General features: G+C 45.1%; 1 protein-coding gene across 2 annotated transcripts; it reads right to left on the bottom strand.

Annotated features, from left to right (window-relative positions):
• Window positions 1–216: 216 nt before the first annotated feature.
• LOC110533387 (PWWP domain-containing protein 2A) lies at window positions 217–20051 on the bottom strand. Of its 2 annotated transcripts, XM_036989642.1 has the most exons (3): window positions 18887–20051; window positions 6129–8090; window positions 217–1671 (listed from the first exon to the last, which is right to left on the bottom strand). In XM_036989642.1, exons 1-2 carry the CDS (start codon window positions 20023–20025, stop codon window positions 6158–6160), a joined length of 3072 nt encoding a protein of 1023 aa, XP_036845537.1. In that variant the 5' UTR covers window positions 20026–20051; the 3' UTR covers window positions 217–1671; window positions 6129–6157. The 2 variants fall into 2 exon arrangements, with proteins under 2 accessions (XP_036845537.1, XP_036845536.1); XM_036989641.1 differs by lacking the exon at window positions 217–1671 and having other exon boundaries at window positions 3535–8090.
• Between the last annotated feature and the right edge of the window lie 752 nt (window positions 20052–20803).

Raw genomic sequence — 20803 nt, 5'->3', positions numbered from 1 at the left:
CAATTGATGTACGACAAATTTCACAACTTCTCAAGAATATATGCGGTATCACAAATGGGTTGTACAACCTCGGTGTGTACAGGGCCATAGTGTAGTTGTTAAATTGTATTGAAAGATGAATTACTTTGTAGGCCTTTATTTGACTTAACTATTCAGAGGATGGCGAAGTACAATATAGAATAAAATACTCACACACCAAGTACAAAGGCAAACAGCAAATTTACTGATTTTTAAGATACGGATACATTAATAACAGGATGTCCCACAACCACCAGTCAGTATGTATGTTTAGTCAAGTAAACTATTTGATTGTATTGAAACGCATATATATGTACACGAGAAAGAGAGATGAGCCACCGCTGATTCAGTCACTGTGGCTCTCTTCAGCTGCTCCTGACTGACTGTTTCCCTTTTGGAATCCCCAATATGGCCTGTATCACATCATGGCCTCCGGGGTCAAGTCAACTGGCCCTATGTGTCTTGATGTGAGGGGCGGGGGGGACTCGGGGAGGAAGATGAATACTGTATGTAGGTTGGTTTGACCCTAGAGAAAGAGAGTGAGGAGGGACAGCTGGCAAGGAAAATGACATGTAATTCTTAAATTCACACATTTTAATGTCATAACCTTTTTGAGCTGGATAAAGGGGAGAGAACCAAGGGAAGGGTGAAAGAGTGTGAAGTCACACGACACTGAGTGTGATAGAGGCCCATCTTTGTTTTCCTGTATTTGACTGTCAACTGTAGACGACACACCTCAAGTACTGCAAACACTCCAGCTCCCCAGGAACATTCTAGACATTTGGAGGTGTTCAGCAGGGCTCAATTCGATCCGTGAAGAGCTGCGCTACGAGCGTGATAGAAATGTAAAAGCAATGTTCCAGCGCGTTATAAAATGCTGGACTTCAGCTATACGGATTGAATCGAGCCCTAAGGCTGCTTGTAGCTCAGCTGGTAGCTCACTGTGGAATAACAGGAGCCAATTTATGGTTGTGGCAGAGACAGACACAAAGATCATTTTTCCCGCACAACAAAACCCATTTTTCTGCGACTGCACTGCAATAGCATAGCACATGCAATCTTTATTGCACTACATTTTTTATTTTATCTTACATAGTATTGTTTTTATTCCTTTCTTTTTTTACATTTACATTTTAGTCATTTAGCAGACGCTCTTATCCAGAGCGACTTACAGGAGCAATTCGTCGGGTTAAGTGCCTTGCTCAAGGGCACATCGATAAGATTTTTCACCTAGTCGCCTCAAGAGATTCGAACAAGCGACCTGTTACTGGCCCAAAGCTCTCTCTGTCTTTGCATTTCAAGATCACTGATCAACCTACTATAAAAACCCTGCAAAGTCCTGTCACAACGTCTGTAATAGACACCAATAACAGTGTGCTTGTCTAATTGCAGAGGTCTCCACTCAAACGAAGATCACATTCTTGAGGAAATGGACAGCCCTGCTCAAAACAAATCAGATGGATAGGCCTGGAGGAATAGGTCTGCTTTCCATTATAAATATATAAATGTTCCTTCTTTCCGATACTTAAATAAAAAATTATGTCCATGACGTGTCTCCATCAATTCTGGACACGTCCTTCCGTTCGACAGTCTTGCAACCAATGGCGGTGTTAGGAGTCAAGGCCCCGTCAGCAGCCCTTCAGCGTAGCAGCGCTGGAAGAGAAGAGAGAGATGGACACATCAGGGACCTTTTCATCCAAATCACAGGACGTTCTTGCTGTATCTGGCCGTCAGAAAGCACATTCAATAGCCATAAAAAAAAAATCCAAGCACAGACATTATTGAAAAAGGCGATCCTATGGTACCTGGCAGGACGGCCATTCATCCAAATACTAAAATGTGCATTGAATATGGACTGTAGGTCATTAGTCAGCCAACAACACAAGGTTTTTGAGGGGACTCCAGTGCACTCGGGAATTAACCTTGTACTCCTTTGAGTAAACGGTACATTGTTCACGCTACAATGGCTTTACGTGCAGACTCACGAGAACACATGTATATCACAATGAGGGATCTCTACCTGAGTTGTCCTGTACGGATGTCTCAGCCTAGCAAGTATCTGACAGTGGCAAACCAAGATAGACATCACAAATGAGTCATCGTGTTCGGTCATAAACGGTTCAGCAGTTTGCTGGTCTGCCGTGCATTTAACCCAACGGAATATTCAAATGTCCTTGAGATTCAAGCCAGATAACCTAGACTGCTGCCGAGTGGATTGTTTTATTTAAGTAAGGTTGTGTATGCCTCTCCTTTAACATACAGTTAAAGGTTGTAGGTTATAGGTTTTCTTTTAATTTTGGATTTAAAACCAAAAACGTTACTTCACAGTACCATTTCATTTACAAAATCACTGCTTTCAATCCACTGACTGACAGCACTTTAGCAATGGTTATTTTTCCATTATAGCCTATGAAGTCAATGATCTGCCATGCAGGACGTCTGTACCAGAACGGTGTCAGTCATGCTGTTCTCTCGGCTGCCGCACGGTAAGCGGTACCGATGCGTCAAGTCTGGAACCAACAGGACCCTGAACATCTTCTACCTCCAAGTCATAAGACTGGTTGTGTACATATTTACCTCCATTAACTCGTACCCCTGCACATCGACTCAGTACTGGTACGCCGTGTATATAGCCAGGTTACCATTACATTGTGTATATTATTATTACGTCTCTCTCTGCATTGTTGGGAAGGGCCCGTAAGTAAGCCTTTCACTGTTGTTCCACACCTGTTGTTTACGAAGCATGTGACATATAAAAGTTGATTTGTTCTGTGTGACCTAGCTATTAAATTATTGCCTAGTCAGACAATTATTACTGTAAGGCCTATCAGCCCGTTGGAACAGTAGTAATGGTCTGACCAGGTGATAGATAGGTCCTATATCTGTTTGCAGGTAAGAAACTCTGTTCAATAAAAGGAATGATTTTGCGCAACATTTTTCTACCATATTCCTCCCATTATCATTCATATAACAGCCCCCGGTGACAGACAGGGGCCTTGTCTGGCTAACAGCCCCAGGTGACACCTAGGGCCTTGTCTGGCTAACAGCCCCAGGTGACACCTAGGGCCTTGACTGGCTAACAGCCCCAGGTGACAGACAGGGGCCTTGTCTGGCTAACAGCCCCAGGTGACACCTAGGGCCTTGACTGGCTAACAGCCCCAGGTGACAGACAAGGGGCCTTGACTGGCTAACAGCCCCAGGTGACAGACAAGGGGCCTTGTCTGGCTAACAGCCCCAGGCCTTGTCTGGCAAATGTGTTTTCATACAGGTCTGCTATTTCGTAAAATCGCAGCTAATGTAAAGACCACAAGCTCCATTTTAAAAGGCGTGGTCATTGTCAACATAAAAGGCCCCGCGCATTTGGTGCAAAAGAGACAATAGAAGTATCTCGAATTCCAAATTACCATCAATGTCTTTATAACAGCTTGTTTCAAGGTGAAACTGAAAACTTATAAACGTCATTGGATTTGTAGGTGTTAATGGAAGTAGGAGCACTAAAATGACGACAACTTAGGGCAGATTCTTTAAACTTTACATTTTATTTATATACTTTTTAAAAAACAGCAGAAAACATTTACACAAGTGTTCATCAAATGTTACTTTTCAACGTGTTTTTTTGTTGTTGTCTCCTATACAGCATTCTCTGATCTGCAAACAGATGATAGAGGTCAGAAAGAAACAGAGCCAACTGTCATAACCATACTTGTCTCTGCTTGTAACCATGGTCAGGTCAGTGTGTGTGCTACCAAGCAAGAGGCATCTGATCTCTACCTGTTCGGGCCAAAAGGGCAAAAGTGAGGCAATGTTAGTCTTTACTGTATGTACGTTTCATATTTAGTCAGAGTGGCTAGTAACATATTTAGGAAATGTAATTCATCATTTTTGTGATGAAGTGGTCAAATCTGAAGTGAACCCATAATTACAGAACAGATCATCTTCACCCCCCCCCCCCCCCCGCCCCTTTCAGGCAGGATAGGTCACCCCCCCCCCCCCCCCCCCCCCCCCCCCCCACAGCCAGGATAGCCTCATCCCGCCCTCCCCTCAGTCACACTAAAGAAAACCCTTTAACATGAATCATCATGAAAGCTCTAAATAATTTGATACAGATTGTACTGTACATAATATATAAAATCAAGATTCACAGTCGTACGAGATTAGCCAAGCAGTGAAGGAAGTGATAGAAGATAAAGTTCAGACGCACCAAATAAAAATCCACACACATTTCCCACTTCAAATTAGGGTCAAGTGGGTGGGTCTAACAACGGAAACTGAGAAATCACTGGAAAACGTAATAAATCAACAAGATATGGCAAACCCATAGTAAAAGTTTAACACAACTGGCAAAAAAATATAGTCACTCCCATATAACGTGCTACCATATCACATCGGTCTATGTGAGGAGTAACTAAAATGGCTTCCCACGGCCAAAGCTAGTCGACTCAATATCATTGGAATGGGAAGCTTTCGCTGCATCAACTAAATGTTTATTGAAAATGTCCCGATGCAGACAATTCATTAAATCAGTGATTTTAAAACAACTGGGCATCATTTTATGTATGAAAAACCAAGGCGCTAGCTAGGAAGATTAGAGAAGTAGGACTAGAACAGTCTTGGATAACTCAGTAGAGCATTAGGTAGACAGGACACAGTCAGATAGAAGAACAGAGACTGGAGGAGTGTGGAGGCTGAGAAGAGAGTCAAGGGAACTAGAGTATGTAGTAGCACTGTAGAAATATGGGTGGGGGTGGGGGGGCACTGTATCAATAGCCATCTCTATTTTGAGAGGGGATGAGGAGCAGCACACCATCCTCCTCTCCTCACCACCCCGGCTCACCTGTCTGGCTTAAAGGTTCCTCACCACCCCGGCTCACCTGTCTGGCTTAAAGGCTCCTCACCACCCCGGCTCACCTGTCTGGCTTAAAGGCTCCTCACCACCCCGGCTCGCCTGTCTGGCTTAAAGGTTCCTTACTACCCCGGCTCACCTGTCTGGCTTAAAGGTTCCTCACAACCCCGGCTCACCTGTCTGGCTTAAAGGTTCCTCACCACCCCGGCTCACCTGTCTGGCTTAAAGGTTCCTCACCACCCCGGCTCACCTGTCTGGCTTAAAGGTTCCTCACCACCCCGGCTCGCCTGTCTGGCTTAAAGGTTCCTCACCACCCCGGCTCGCCTGTCTGGCTTAAAGGCTCCTCACCACCCTGGCTCACCTGTCTGGCTTAAAGGTTCCTCACCACCCCGGCTCACCTGTCTGGCTTAAAGGTTCCTCACCACCCCGGCTCGCATGTCTGGCTTAAAGGCTCCTCACTACCAAGGCTCAACTGTCTGGAAAGTCCTGGCAGGCAGCTCCCACAGCCAGGCAGCTCCCACAGCCAGGCAGCTCCCACAGCCAGGCAGCTCCCACAGCCAGGCAGCTCCCACAGCCAGGCAGCTCCCACAGTCAGGCAGCTATGACTATGTCCGAGGTACAGCAGATACATGAGCCCCTATGCCTGCTCTCTCTTCAAATCCACAAGTGTCCATTTCCTGGTCACATCACAGCTACAGCATGTCTTCCACCCGTACGGATGCATAATATCTACTCCTGCTCAGATCCTGTATCTTTCCATTCACAGTATCTGACACTGAACCGTTTGTTGCATAGACTGAAAGAAATACCCTTTTGTCTCTTAAGATTTTGACAATTGGCAGCGGAACTCGATCGATCAACCTGTGAACCCGTTTGTGTTAAAACATGACGGAAGTTTCTTTGCACAAAGAGTGACATTTAAAGGCTTCAATTTAAGAAGTAAAAGGAGAATATTCCAAATCACTGACCAGTGAATAAAAATGTTCCTAAAATATACAATTACCAGATTTCCACCAGGTTGGAAAAGGTGATCCTTGATAAAGTAAAAATACACTGCCATCCTTATTTACCCAGCAAGGTTCATAACCCCATACCATCCAGTCCCTTTTCAAGCGTACAAAAAACAACAAAAAAAAGATTACTGGTTGTGTTCTGGCCTGAAATATTTAGTTTCTTTCTCCCTGGAAGGTGAGGGGGCCCTGTAGGTGACGAGCAGGGGAGAGATGCAGGGGGGGGGGGGGGGGGAGTGGGTGCCATTTTTGCCTACCTTTCCTTTTCCCCCCAAAGCACACCACCTCACGTCTCGAATTGTGTAAGCAAGGCGCGAACCTCGGGAGTGAGCTGCTTGGCAGCCTTGGCGGCCTCTGTGATGGCTTTACGGTACAAGCCCTTTCTCTTCTTGTCGAAGCGTGACTGGAAGCTTTCTAGAAAAGGGGCGACCTGTGCAAGAGCCAGGAAGGAGGTGGTGGGTGAACCGAACCAGGCGACACGGGCCTCCTGCCTGACTAAGAGCCCATTATCTTTACGGCTGATCTGGATACCTAAGACGCGGGCTGGCCACCAGGGAAAGCCATATATTTTGGCCCAAACAATGTCCCCTACGCAAATGGTCCTGCCCTCCAGAGAGACACACTTAGACACATTTTTAGAAAACACTTTCTGAGATTTACAGGGCTTTTTCTCTTCCGTAGGGGCAGGCGACGGGTCAGCGACTGCTGAGGACGTGCCGGGGACGGGGGGCGAGGGGCGACCGGGAGGGGGAAAGTTAAAGCTCTCCGTAGAGCTACACTCTGAGTCTGAGGACTTTAAGTCGTCTGCACTATCAACGCTGCACATAGAGGTATTAGAGGAGTCCGGCTGGCCGGGGTTAAGGTTCATGAAAACGACAAGGTTGCCAGCCTTGCTGCCACGCGTCTCCCGCCTCTCCTCCTGCTCCTCCGGCTCCGCCTTGGGGTCACCGTGCTCCGTGGCTGTGGGGGGCTCCACTTGGGGCTGAGGACAAACCTCAGGTTCTGGCCCGTTATCTGGGCCCTGGCTTTCAGCAGCAGCGGCCTGGCCTGTGGAGCAGGAGGAGGAGGAGGAGGAGGAGGAGGAGGAGCATGTGGGGGTGCAGCGGGGCGCGTCTGGCTTTGGAGGGGACAAACAGCCACTTCCCGGCACTTTCTCCAGGCAAGGCAGCTTACATGTAGAAGAGTCGTTCTCTTCATTACGGTACCTTTGGGGCTTGATGCGCATCCTGGGTGGCAGAGGGGTGGCGCTGCTTGGTCCCACCCCGCTGATCTGCTGCAGCCGCCTGGGTGGGAGAGGGGTGGCACTGCTTGGTCCCACCCCGCTGATCTGCTGCAGCCGCCGAGTGAAGTGGACCTTCTGGTGGGCGTGGGCCTCCTGCAGGGCGGCTGCCCTCGTCATCGTCTTGGCGTTGCCACTGCTGTCAGTGATTACCGTAGTCTCCCTCTGCCTCTTCTGGGCCTTGGCCAGTTTCAGCACCTCCCGGGCCTTGGAGTGATCAACATTTTTGCTCTGCAGCACTTTCTTGGCATTGAGCTGGACTCTGGAGCCGCTGTTCACCGGCGGTGATGATGTTGTGGTGGAGGTCGCCCTCAGAACCCTGTTCCCTCCAGCTCCGCCCTTCACCTGGCCCAGAGAGGAGGAAGAAGAGGAGACCTGCCGTTTGGTCACCTCAGCAGCACGGCTCTTCTCCTCTGAGCGGGGGTCGTTGCGCGGCCGCTTGCTGACAGCGCTGTCGTTGCGTCTCCGCTTGGCATCCTCGCTCCTAGAGTCCGACACGGGGCCTCTGCGCGGCTCCCTCTTGTCCACTGTCGTGACAGCGCCCTTGCACTTGTCACAGAGCACCTGACGGGGCCGCAACTTGATGGCGTTCATGATGGAGGTGGGCTCCTCGCGGTACAGCCTGCGCTTGGGCCGCCTGATCTTGCGGGGAGGCGGCTGAGGTATCGACTGGTTGTAGGTGTCCCTGATGAATAAAGGGGGAGGGTAAGGGGCGCCTTCCTGAAACAGTGGGGGAGGTTTTGAAGTCCATGGGTTAGTCTGGGGGTCAGGGTTTGGTTCGGGCACTGTGGCAACTTGGCCATCAGGGTTTTCCTGGACTGGCTTTTCCACATTCTCGGTCTCTGGCTGGTGTTGTTCCATCTTTAGCTGCATAGGTTCGGGTGTATCCTTGTATTCTCTCTCCGGGAACAGAGTGATTGGAATTCCATAGGGTCCAAACCTGAGAATAGAAAGTTGAGAGGATTTAGAAACTGTGGATAACTCAACCACAACAACAACAACAAAATAACTCATATCATTCATTGGCTTTGTTTCTTTTGAGTGTTTCTTGTATTTCTGACATTTCATGCTAATTCAAGACATTTCTAATAATTTCAGGCCTACATAGGTACATTTAGTACATACATCTAAAGCCATTAAATCCTGAACATGCAAGGAGTAAAGTTTCAGACATAAAAAGAGTGCTGTGAAGAACAGCGGCACACTAAATGTGTGTTGCATGAGATCAAAGGAGTTCCCACAGACAAACACAAAACCACCGTAGGTAACTACAAGGCCCTGAAAACACAGCAGGAAACCAAGCTTTGTTTACAATATTAATGCTAAACTTCCCTCCAACTTTATTCATTAAAAATAGAAAGTGAGTCAGTAACAATGAAGTCTTAAAATCACTTAAATGTAACTCCATGTAATCTACGTAATCCCCGAAAGTAGTTATTTATCATGAGAAGACCATAAACAATAGCTAGTAATGTTGCACACTCCAAGAAAGGTTAAAATCTCACCTTTCTGGTCAAAATAGTTATACATGGCTGAGGTGTAGTCACCTTTGAGGACAAATACGATAAAAATCTGAAATATTTTATACACCGCATTTCCTAGTCAACAAAACTGGATGAATAAGGCTTGAAATGACTTATATGCTTTCTAAATATAGTATAATCAAATTATAAAACCACTAACTTGAAGAATTTACCTTCCTTATAACAGTAAAATACATATTTGTATGTTTAGCGGTAGAGAAAATGTGTTTATTCTTGAAAGGTCCCTCTTGATCAAAACATCTGTCCCCATCGCTGTGAACATCTCACAGAGCACTAGCGTGGCATCCTGAACTCGTTAGGAACCTGCCTTTCATCTCATATATTATCAATCTATGACAAACAGAAAGTGTTTTTTTTTGGTTTAAAACCTATTCATTATTTTTGGATTAACGGCTATAAATGGATCTCTGAATGTGCTATGGTGATGAAAGAACAAAGGATTGTAGGCCGGATGGGTCATATCCTACCTCTTAGTGGGTCTGTACTGAACTACCCTTCCTCCCCTATGGAGAATCAACCAAATGTATTTTATATAGCCCTTTTTACATCAACTGATGTCACAAAGTGCTGTACAGAAACCCAGCCTAAAACCCCAAACAGCAAGCAATGCAGATGTAGAAGCATGTAGAAAGGCAGGAACCTAGGTAGAAACCTAGAGAGGAACCCGGCTCTGGGGGGTGGCCAGTCCTCTTCTGGCTGTGCCGGGTGTAGATCAAAACAATGGATCTATACTCTTCCTTAAAAGAGATTGAATGGGATCTTACGCATTTACAAATTCATAACATATTGTACAAATTGGAATTTGTAACATACAAATTTCGGGATTTTTATTAGATTTTTGCAGTATGTAACATATATACGAAATGGATGACGTTGTACAAAATTGAGCACAATTTTTCGGGGCCGTTTCGGTTTGTGAGCTACTTTCAAAACTACTGGCTGAAATTACAAAAAGCTCAAAGCACTCAAAACAAATTGTCCAATACCAACCCATTTCCTTATGCCATGTCTAGAGGTCGACCGATTATGATTTTTAAAACACCGATACCGATTATTGGAGGACCAAAAAAGCCGATGCCGATTAATCGGACGATTTAATTTGTTCTTTTATTTGTAATAATGACAATTACAACAATACTGAATGAACACTTATTTTAACTTAATATAATACATCAATAAAATCAATTTAGCCTCAAGTAAATAATGAAACATGTTCAATTTGGTTTAAATAATGCAAAAACAAAGTGTTGGAGAAGAACGTAAAAGTGCAATATGTGCCATGTAAGAAAGCTAACATTTCAGTTCCTTGCTCAGAACATGAGAACATGTGAAAGCTGGTGGTTCCTTTTAACATGAGTCTTCAAAATTCCCAGGTAAGAAGTTTTAGGTTGTAGTTATTATAGGAATTATAGGACTATTTCTCTCTATACCATTTGTATTTCATATACCTTTGACTATTGGATGTTCTTATAGGCGCTTTAGTATTGCCAGTGTAACAGTATAGCTTCCGTCCCTCTCCTCGCTCCTCCCTGGGCTCGAATCAGCAACACAACGACAACAGCCACCATTGAAGCAGTATTACCCATGCAGAGCAAGGGGAACAACTACTAGAAGGCTCAGAGCGAGTGACGTTTGAAATGCTATTAGCGCACGCTATCTAGCTAGCCATTTCACTTCGGTTGCACCAGCCTCATCTCGGGAGCTGATAGGCTTGAAGTCATAAACAGCGCAATGCTTGACGCACAACGAAGAGCTGCTGGCAAAACGCACAAAAGTGCTGTTTGAATGAATGTTTACGCGCCTGATTCTGCCTACCACCGCTCAGTCAGATACTTAGATACTTGTATGCTCAGTCAGATTATATGCAACGCAGGACACGCTAGATAATATCTAGTAATATCATCAACCATGTGTAGTTAACTAGTGATTATGATTGATTGTTATAAGATAAGTTTAATGCTAGCTAGCAACTTACCTTGGCTTACTGCATTCGCGTAACAGGCAGTCAGTCTCCTTGTGGAGTGCAACGAGAGAGAGGCAGGTCGTTATTGCGTTGGACTAGTTAACTGTAAGGTTGCAAGATGCGTTGGACTAGTTAACTGTAAGGTTGCAAGATTAAATCCCCCGAGCTGACATGGTGAAAATCGGTCTTTCTGCCCCTGAACGAGGCAGTTAACCCACCTTTCCTCGGCCGTCATTGAAAATAAGAATGTGTTCTTAACTGACATGCCTAGTTAAATAAAGTTTTTTATTTTTTTTACAAAAATAAAATAAAAATGTAAGAAAATTGGCAAATCAGCGCCCAAAAATACCGATTTCCAATTGTTATGAAAACTTGAAATCGGCCCTAATTAATCGGCCATTCCAATTAATCGGTCGACCTCTAATCATGTCTACATGAGCATCTTGTAAATTAATGCAACGCGACGGCAAAACATGACTATACAAATGGGAGAGTAAACGTATGCCGAGAAGTGTTGCTTTTCAATGCACTTGCCATTCATGGGTGAGGGCAACTTCAGTAACGGATCCAATTGCAGTCACAGCAACCACTAATTATAATGATATAATTTAGGCCAAGGAGAATGTAATTTCTCTAATTTGAAGAGAGATTGTGCATTGTTTACATAGGCGAGGAGACGGTATGAAACGCCACCAGCCAAGATTGAAGTTGAGGATGGAGGATCAGGGCTGAAAATATTTTTTTCCCCCCAGCAGAGCAGAAATGATGGCCCATGGTGTTTTAGCTAACACCAGATGACTAGGAATAAAACATCACAGCACTGGGTCAAGGTGTGGAACAGTCTGCACAGGATAGATAGAGAATATTCTCTAATAGAATAGGGGAAAAGGATTCCTCAGAAGTCACCTTGACGAGGCCTGGACTGCACTGAGCCATCATGGAAACTGAAAATGTAACTGGACAATGTGGTAGGCGACGGCCTTTTTCAGAGCATAACATTAAACGTGGAGGGTTGGGATGCTTGTACATAATTACTGCACTGAAGGCTACATACAAACATTCAATCTCTCTAAACCAGAAGGATGTGTCAAGTTGAAACTAATTGCTTCCCTGGCAGTTACATAAAGCAAGTACATCCATCCTTGCATTAATCTGGCCATGAGCCCATCCGTTCCTACTTAAAAACATCCTTGAAACCGCGGAAAGATGCAGATTCCTCGGTGACAGCCGACACGAAGTGTAAAATTGCACAAGGATTAGGAAGACTGATCACAACTAATGAAACAGCCATGAACAGGGGAGCATGCCAGTTCCTTGCCACTGCCTTTGCTTTCCCTCACAGCAGCCTCCTTATCAACCAACACCTTTCATTGTCACGCAACCACCATCTTCTCTTTCCTTATCAAGGGATGCTAGACAAAAATATGGCTTGGTCAAGAAACAGATTCTACCCCTAGATCTGAAATAGGCTTATTTGGATAGTATAGGGCAGGGAATGGCCAGGGACCTCACCATATTATCACCATTCTCACCATTCTATATGTATTGTGATTCTCACTATTCTATATGTATTGTGATTCTCACCATTCTATACGTGTTGTGATTCTCACCATTCTATATGTGTTGTGATTCTCACCATTCTATACGTGTTGTGATTCTCACCATTCTATATGTGTTGTGATTCTCACCATTCTATATGTGTTGTGATTCTCACCATTCTATATGTGTTGTGATTCTCACCATTCAATATGTATTGTAATTCTCACCATTCTATATGTGTTGTGATTCTCACCATTCTATATGTGTTGTGATTCTCACCATTCTCACCATTCTATATGTATTGTGATTCTCACCATTCTATACGTGTTGTGATTCTCACCATTCTATATGTGTTGTGATTCTCACCATTCTATATGTGTTGTGATTCTCACCATTCTATGTGTTGTGATTCTCACCATTCTATATGTGTTGTGATTCTCACCATTCTATATGTATAGTGATTCTCACCATTCTGTGTATTGCGATCTGATGTTTCAAACATATTGCTCACTATATATTTGCGCTGAGAAAATTAGTTTTGATCAGTAATTGAAATAAAAATATTGAAAATATGTTGGCTTTAAAAAGATGGAGAACAAGCTATAGGATGAAATATACTGGGGTTTTGGCGCAGGTACAGCCGACTAGCACTAGTTAGGGAAAGGGAGGTACCTAGTCAGTTGTACAACTGAATGCATCTTCCACAATTAACTCAACCCCTCTGAATCAGAGAGGTGCGGGGGGCTGCCCTAATCGACATTCACGTCTTCGGCGCCTGGGGAACAGTGTGTTTACCTGCCTTGCTCAGAGGCAGAACGACAGATTTTTACCTTATCAGCTCAGGGATTCGATCCAGCGACCTTTCAGTTACTGGCCCAACACTCTAACCACTAGGCTACCTGCTGGTTACTGGCCCAACACTCTAACCACTAGGCTACCTGCTGGTTACTGGCCCAACACTCTAACCACTAGGCTAGCTGCTGGTTACTGGCCCAACACTCTAACCACTAGGCTAGCTGCTGGTTACTGGCCCAACACTCTAACCACTAGGCTACCTGCTGGTTACTGGCCCAACACTCTAACCACTAGGCTACCTGCTGGTTACTAGTCCAACACTCTAACCACTAGGCTAGCTGCTGGTTACTGGCCCAACACTCTAACCACTAGGCTACCTGCTGGTTACTGGCCCAACACTCTAACCACTAGGCTACCTGCTGGTTACTGGCCCAACACTCTAAACACTAGGCTACCTGCTGGTTACTGGCCCAACACTCTAACCACTAGGATACCTGCTGGTTACTGGCCCAACACTCTAACCACTAGGCTAGCTGCTGGTTACTGGCCCAACACTCTAACCACTAGGCTAGCTGCTGGTTACTGGCCCAACACTCTAACCACTAGGCTAGCTGCTGGTTACTGGCCCAACACTCTAACCACTAGGCTACCTGCTGGTTACTGGCCCAACACTCTAACCACTAGGCTACCTGCTGGTTACTGGCCCAACACTCTAACCACTAGGCTAGCTGCTGGTTACTGGCCCAACACTCTAACCACTAGGCTACCTGCTGGTTACTGGCCCAACACTCTAACCACTAGGCTACCTGCTGGTTACTAGTCCAACACTCTAACCACTAGGCTAGCTGCTGGTTACTGGCCCAACACTCTAACCACTAGGCTACCTGCTGGTTACTGGCCCAACACTCTAACCACTAGGCTACCTGCTGGTTACTGGCCCAACACTCTAAACACTAGGCTACCTGCTGGTTACTGGCCCAACACTCTAACCACTAGGCTACCTGCTGGTTACTGGCCCAACACTCTAACCACTAGGCTACCTGCTGGTTACTGGCCCAACACTCTAACCACTAGGCTAGCTGCTGGTTACTGGCCCAACACTCTAACCACTAGGCTAGCTGCTGGTTACTGGCCCAACACTCTAACCACTAGGCTAGCTGCTGGTTACTGGCCCAACACTCTAACCACTAGGCTACCTGCTGGTTACTGGCCCAACACTCTAACCACTAGGCTAGCTGCTGGTTACTGGCCCAACACTCTAACCACTAGGCTAGCTGCTGGTTACTGGCCCAACACTCTAACCACTAGGCTAGCTGCTGGTTACTGGTCCAACACTCTAACCACTAGGCTAGCTGCTGGTTACTGGCCCAACACTCTAACCACTAGGCTACCTGCTGGTTACTGGCCCAACACTCTAACCACTAGGCTACCTGCTGGTTACTGGCCCAACACTCTAAACACTAGGCTACCTGCTGGTTACTGGCCCAACACTCTAACCACTAGGCTACCTGCTGGTTACTGGCCCAACACTCTAACCACTAGGCTACCTGCTGGTTACTGGCCCAACACTCTAACCACTAGGCTAGCTGCTGGTTACTGGCCCAACACTCTAACCACTAGGCTAGCTGCTGGTTACTGGCCCAACACTCTAACCACTAGGCTAGCTGCTGGTTACTGGCCCAACACTCTAACCACTAGGCTACCTGCTGGTTACTGGCCCAACACTCTAACCACTAGGCTAGCTGCTGGTTACTGGCCCAACACTCTAACCACTAGGCTAGCTGCTGGTTACTGGCCCAACACTCTAACCACTAGGCTACCTGCTGGTTACTGGCCCAACACTCTAACCACTAGGCTACCTGCTGGTTACTGGCCCAACAATAATATTGCGATATGTAACTATCGATCCCCATCACTATTGGATGCAATATATCATAGTGTCGTGATAGGTGGGTGGAATTTCCACCATCATCCGAAATACAGATTTTTGTCTGATGTTTCAGATAAGTGTTTAAGTAGAATATGGAATGTTCCAGGGCCCGGTTTCCCAAAATGCATCTTTAGAACCATTGATGATTCTAACGATGAACTTAGCCTTAAGATGCTTTTGGGGAACCGGGCCTAGGTCTATAGTTCAAACCGACAGTCGTTTGAGCACACATCCAATGGAGGAAACAACGCCACATATGATCTGTAGAGAAAGACCGATAATCGGCCAAGCCGATATATCGAGCCGATATTGGCCTTTTCTAGTCTATCGGGCCTTCTCTTGGTAGGCGGCAGGTAGCCTAGTGCTTAAGAGTGTTGGGCCAGTAACCGAAAGGTTGCTGGGTCGAATCCCTGAGCTGACATGGTAAAAATCTGTCGTTCTGCCCCTGAACAAGGCAGTTAACCCACTGTTCCCCGGTAGGCCGTCATTATAAATAAGAATTTGTTCTTAATAATCATTTTGAACATGCACCATTTTCGGCAATGGGCCATTAGCTATTTACTGGTGTGTTGATTTGACCAACAGGCAATTGTATCCGTAAACTGACATTTGACAGTCGGATTAGATCATTGTCATAATAGGGAAAGAAGCAAGTGTTTTAAAATACCTAAATATAAGTTGCCAATGGGTTTAGCTAGCTAAAAATCTTCCTGCATGTTTATGGACCAATAAATCTGTTGTCCAACTGAATGAAAGGGGGGATACCTAGTCAGTTGTACAACTGAATGAAAGGGGGATACCTGGTCAGTTGTACAACTGAATGAAAGGGGGATACCTGGTCAGTTGTACAACTGAATGAAAGGGGGATACCTGGTCAGTTGTACAACTGAATGAAAGGGGGGATACCTGGTCAGTTGTCCAACTGAATGAAAGGGGGATACCTGGTCAGTTGTACAACTGAATGAAAGGGGGGATACCTGGTCAGTTGTCCAACTGAATGAAAGGGGGATACCTGGTCAGTTGTACAACTGAATGAAAGGGGGGATACCTGGTCAGTTGTCCAACTGAATGAAAGGGGGGATACCTGGTCAGTTGTCCAACTGAATGAAAGGGGGGATACCTGGTCAGTTGTACAACTGAATGACTTCAACTGAAATGTGTCTTCCGTCCATTCTCACTTCTCAGATATGAGTCCTTCGAACAGACCTTGCATCGTCACGTGATATTTTTTCCCTAGCCTCGCTCTCGTTAGATATTATGCACATTATGACTTTGTAGCAAATGTCATCGCCATTGAGATAGTTCTCATAGTAGCAGTAAACAGCACCAAGTGATATGAGCGATGGAGGGATGTGAAAGGAAGTGGAGTCACAGCCTAACTCTATCCAATCGTAGCAGTAGAATCAAAAAAATTGAAAATCGGTATTGGCCCTAAAAATAATCTATATAGGTCGTTCTCTAATGACCTATGTTATGGAACACACTCTGGCCAATCACAGGCACAAGGCCTGCACTCAGGGGACTTTTGGAAAACAAAAGCCATAAACCGATTCCTTAAACTAGAGAGGAAAATGCGAAACAAGAGGTTTAACTCTCACCAAAATCTATCCAAAATAAGCCCAATGAGTTTCTATGTTGCCTGGCTTCCCCTCTTTAGGACAACGACTCCTATTGTTAAGGCGGAGACATAATCATCTTGTCATTATATACAGATCTCTGCTTAGACTCAATAATAAGGATTTTTTTTTTAAAGTATTTTGTTTGTAGAGGGTGCTGATTATCTACAGTGTTGTAAGATTGGAAAAGGAAACCCTGAGGTTTTAGTGGCCTCCATCTTGTCATTGCAATGAACTGACCATTGTCTTTGAGATGACCACTGCTCAGGATCTTATCATAGCAATTTAAACTAATGTGGCTTCCCAAGTTATAGCATATATTATTCCATGTATTGATAGACTATATTAATAGCCTTGGTCTACACGATATAACACCAGAAATTAACATATCCTGATATTATACTCTGAAATGATATGAAGCTATCCTGAAATTATATGAAGCTATCAATTCTGGGTATAATATCAGGATATATTCATATCATTTCAGGATATAATATCAGGATATCTTCATAGCATATCAGGATATGAAGATATCCTGATATTATACCCTGAAATAATATGAAGATATCGTGAAATGATATGAAGATATCCTGATATTATACCCTGAAATGATATGAAGATATCCTGAAATGATATGAAGATATCCTGATATTATACCCTGAAATGATATGAAGATATCCTGAAATGATATGAAGATATCCTGAAATGATATGAAGATATCCTGAAATGATATGAAGATATCCTGAAATGATATGAAGATATCCTGATATTATACCCTGAAATGATATGAAGATACCCTGAAATGATATGAAGATATCCTGAAATGATATGAAGATATCCTGAAATGATATGAAGATATCCTGAAATGATATGAAGATATCCTGAAATGATATGAAGATATCCTGAAATGATATGAAGATATCCTGATATTATACCCTGAAATGATATGAAGATATCCTGAAATGATATGAAGATATCCTGAAATGATATGAAGATACCCTGAAATGATATGAAGATATCCTGAAATGATATGAAGATATCCTGATATTATACCCTGAAATGATATGAAGATATCCTGAAATGATATGAAGATATCCTGAAATGATATGAAGATACCCTGAAATGATATGAACATCTAAAGAACAACTCCACAAAGAGCCGCTTGTGAAGGGAAACACCACAAAGTGTTGATTTCCTCTGATAGTTTAGTAAAGTTTGTGAGTGCAGATGGCACCTTTTCTTAACCAAATAAGGATAATTTACATAGGCCCCAGGCAAAAATAAGAAAGTTTAATGATGACCCTAAATATAGATCTGCAGCTGATAAGTGAGAGAGAGAAGTGTGTGTGGGGGGGGGGGGAAGGTGTTGATGAGGCGGGTGATAAATTACAAAGAGGAAAATAAGACAGACACCGAGGGAGGGGAGGGGGGGGGGGGGGGGGGGGGGGGTAAAGTAGCATAGTTCTACTCTACCGACTGCACCATTCTCCAATGCTGCTTTTCGACTGTAACCCCAGTGTTACACTAGTGTATACACCCTTATGATATACTAGGGGCATTGTTTACATAGCTGGGGCTGACAGTGAGGACTGGTGAAAAGCAGAATCAACAACCTCTGAATAATAAAAAAAAGTGTTGGTTTGTGTGAAGGTGTTAAAGGTTCACGGTTAGCCATTGTTATGTAAAATGACAGCTGAAAAGTACCAGTGGCCTGGCTTTGGCCCCAAGTGAGAGCAGGGCTGCCGGAGCCATGGCCCATTGAGGCACCCCATTGAGGCACGGGTGCCGGCTCACGTAATTGGAAACAGAAAAGTCTCTGGGCCTTTTGGGTAAAACACGTGGGTAAATCCTGTATGGAAATGCATAAGACTGACCTTACACTATAGACTGTTCATGTGATCCTCCTCTCCAGTTGACCTCTGATATAACTGGACTTTTTTTTGTAAATAAAACCAAGATGAGTTTTGTAAACTGAAAAGACTAAAAACCGAAAGCACAGCCCAGATAATTGAGGATAAGAGCAGTTACTCTCTGTATTTTTGTGACTTGGTTGTCAACCTATAGAGGTCACATGGTAGCTTGACCCCTCGCCCTGTGGCAAGAGTAGAAAACTGTGTCTGTTAAGGTTAGGAAGATGGGACGTGGGTTTGCAAAGCACAAGTTAGGAATGTAGACACACCACATATTTCAGGAGTGTACATTGTACGCACCATGGATGTCAGTAGTAAACAAAACAGAGTGATATGATTCCAGGTGTAGACCTAAACTTAAGAACAGAAAAGTGACAGGAAGTGACATAGCTAGAAAAACATGACTGAAGAGACATTTCTGAGAAGGATCATAATATACCTTTTAGATAGGTCCATCAGAACCCCGGAGAAGATTTTCTTGCCTAACTGAAAGGACACCACCAGTGCGTCGTCGATTATGTGATCCAGAGATACTCGAACCTCAGACCCAGGTATCAGGTTGTGCACAGACTCAGGCTGTAGCTCCTCAGTTTCAGCACCAGACACAGGGGGAGAGGCTTTCGATACTGGATCGCTTTCATTGAAATTCGTTTCGAACCTCTGTGGTGAGCACGAGTCTCCAAGTTCTGCCGAGGAGGGTACCTGGTCCACTGGCATTAGAGGAACCTCGGGTCCCGGAATGTTCTGGGTTGTTATGCTCGAAAAGTCACACATGTAACCAGCCTCCATGGGTGTCCCAAGGACTGTTTCCCTCTCTAGAATTGGTAGAAAGTCGACGTGGTCTATGGACTGGGGACGTTCAAGCGAAGCAGCTTCTGAGGAGTCGTCATTCTTGTACTCGGAGACAGAAGGAAATTCATCTGCGGGTTCGGGATCCAGTTCAGCCTCGTGAGACGGTTTAATTAAAGCTCTATAGTCACACTCGATATTAGTAGGTTGGGTTAATTCTGGGTTCTTATCGTAATCTATAATGGGTTCTGCTGGTTCTGCTAACGACAGCCCAGCCTCCGTAGCCACAGGTTGCGCAGGGAACGAATGCAAAAAGACCACCGATGGCTGTGAATCGGAGATGGGGCTATTCTGAAGGCAGGCGTAGGGCTCGTGCTTACTGACCTCGTTTGCAGGTTCAACATTCGGCGAAAAAAACTGTTTCAAACGTTCCGCTCGCGACATGGTGTATTTGGAACCAAAGCCCTCGAGAGCATGGTTCTCCGTTTTTTCTACACCGACCCCAAGACAGCCTGCCTCGATCTGTTCATCCTCTGCACTAGCAGCGAGGGCTTTTCCCGCTGCTTCTAGGTCTGGCCTGCTCACTAGCTCCATTTGGACCTGGTTGCATTCCTGAACTGCATCCCCATCCTTGAGTTGGTGAACATGGTCCATTACTGGTGCGTACTCCTGCGTCGCATCGAAGTCGATTTTGGCCTCCGGCACCGGTTCCGGTTCGAAATCACCACTGTTCCCCGCTGTTGTTGTTGATGCCGCAGCAGCTCCTGGCTCCGCAGCCACGGCCGCCATTTTCTTTCCGCTTTGCTTGTACGGTCAGGTCCTCTCCCTGTGATAGCGATAGAGCCCGCCTACTTGAAACCAAAGACCACTTGGGATTGGCCAGCAAACTACAAAGTTGTAGTTGACTGGTCAATGTCCACGTCATTCAACAGAAACCCCTGGAAACACTTTTGTAATTGGCTCCCTTTGTCTGGTTTTGTAAACATTTGCCACAAGGGGCGATATTGTATTGTATTTTAGGCACCAGCGATGTTCAAGCAGCAATGTTACAACATTTACAGTAGGCCCATTGACATTAGGACCTTTGACTTTGGTTCAATACTGACCCAGTATCTGTGCGTTAGAGATGTCTAACGCCCAGGAAGCTCCGATTCAAACTCCCAATAGACAGCTTTGCAAGCGTTTTAATGTCAAATATGGAGTTTCGTTGAGCAACTAACTTAATTTACTCCGGTATGTACTTCTAAAACAGTGTATTGGGCTCCTGAGTGGCACAGCGGTCTAAGTCACTGCATCTCAGTGCTAGAGGCGTCACTACAGACTCTGGTTCGATTCCAGGCTGTATCACAACCAGCCGTGATTGGGAGTCCCATAGGGAGGCGCACAATTGGCCCAGCGTCGTTAGGGTTTTTGCCGGAGTAGGCCGTCATTGTAAGCAATAATTGGCTCTTAACTGACTTGCCTAGTTAAATGAAGCTTACATAAATAAAACATTTAGCTGTTGTAGCCTTCCTGTATTGGCAGTAATGAGTGATCGGTGGTGCCGAATAGGCATATTTTCTGTTGC

Source organism: Oncorhynchus mykiss, chromosome 10 (genome assembly GCF_013265735.2).
Source record: "Oncorhynchus mykiss isolate Arlee chromosome 10, USDA_OmykA_1.1, whole genome shotgun sequence".
In the NCBI taxonomy this organism is placed as follows: Eukaryota; Metazoa; Chordata; class Actinopteri; order Salmoniformes; family Salmonidae; genus Oncorhynchus; species Oncorhynchus mykiss.
Note: the sequence above shows the minus strand (reverse complement) of the source record. Positions and strands in the feature narration are given on the sequence as shown.

What these genes read in the sequence shown, in the direction of transcription:
- LOC110533387 (XM_036989642.1), bottom strand. Translation starts at nt 20,025, where the DNA reads ATGGCGGCCGTGGCTGCGGAGCCAGGAGCTGCTGCGGCATCAACAACA. An exon ending in CTGATGGACCTATCTAAAAG is followed by an intron (nt 8,091 to 18,886) that starts GTATATTATGAT and finishes TTCTATTCTCAG; the next exon opens with GTTTGGACCCTATGGAATTC.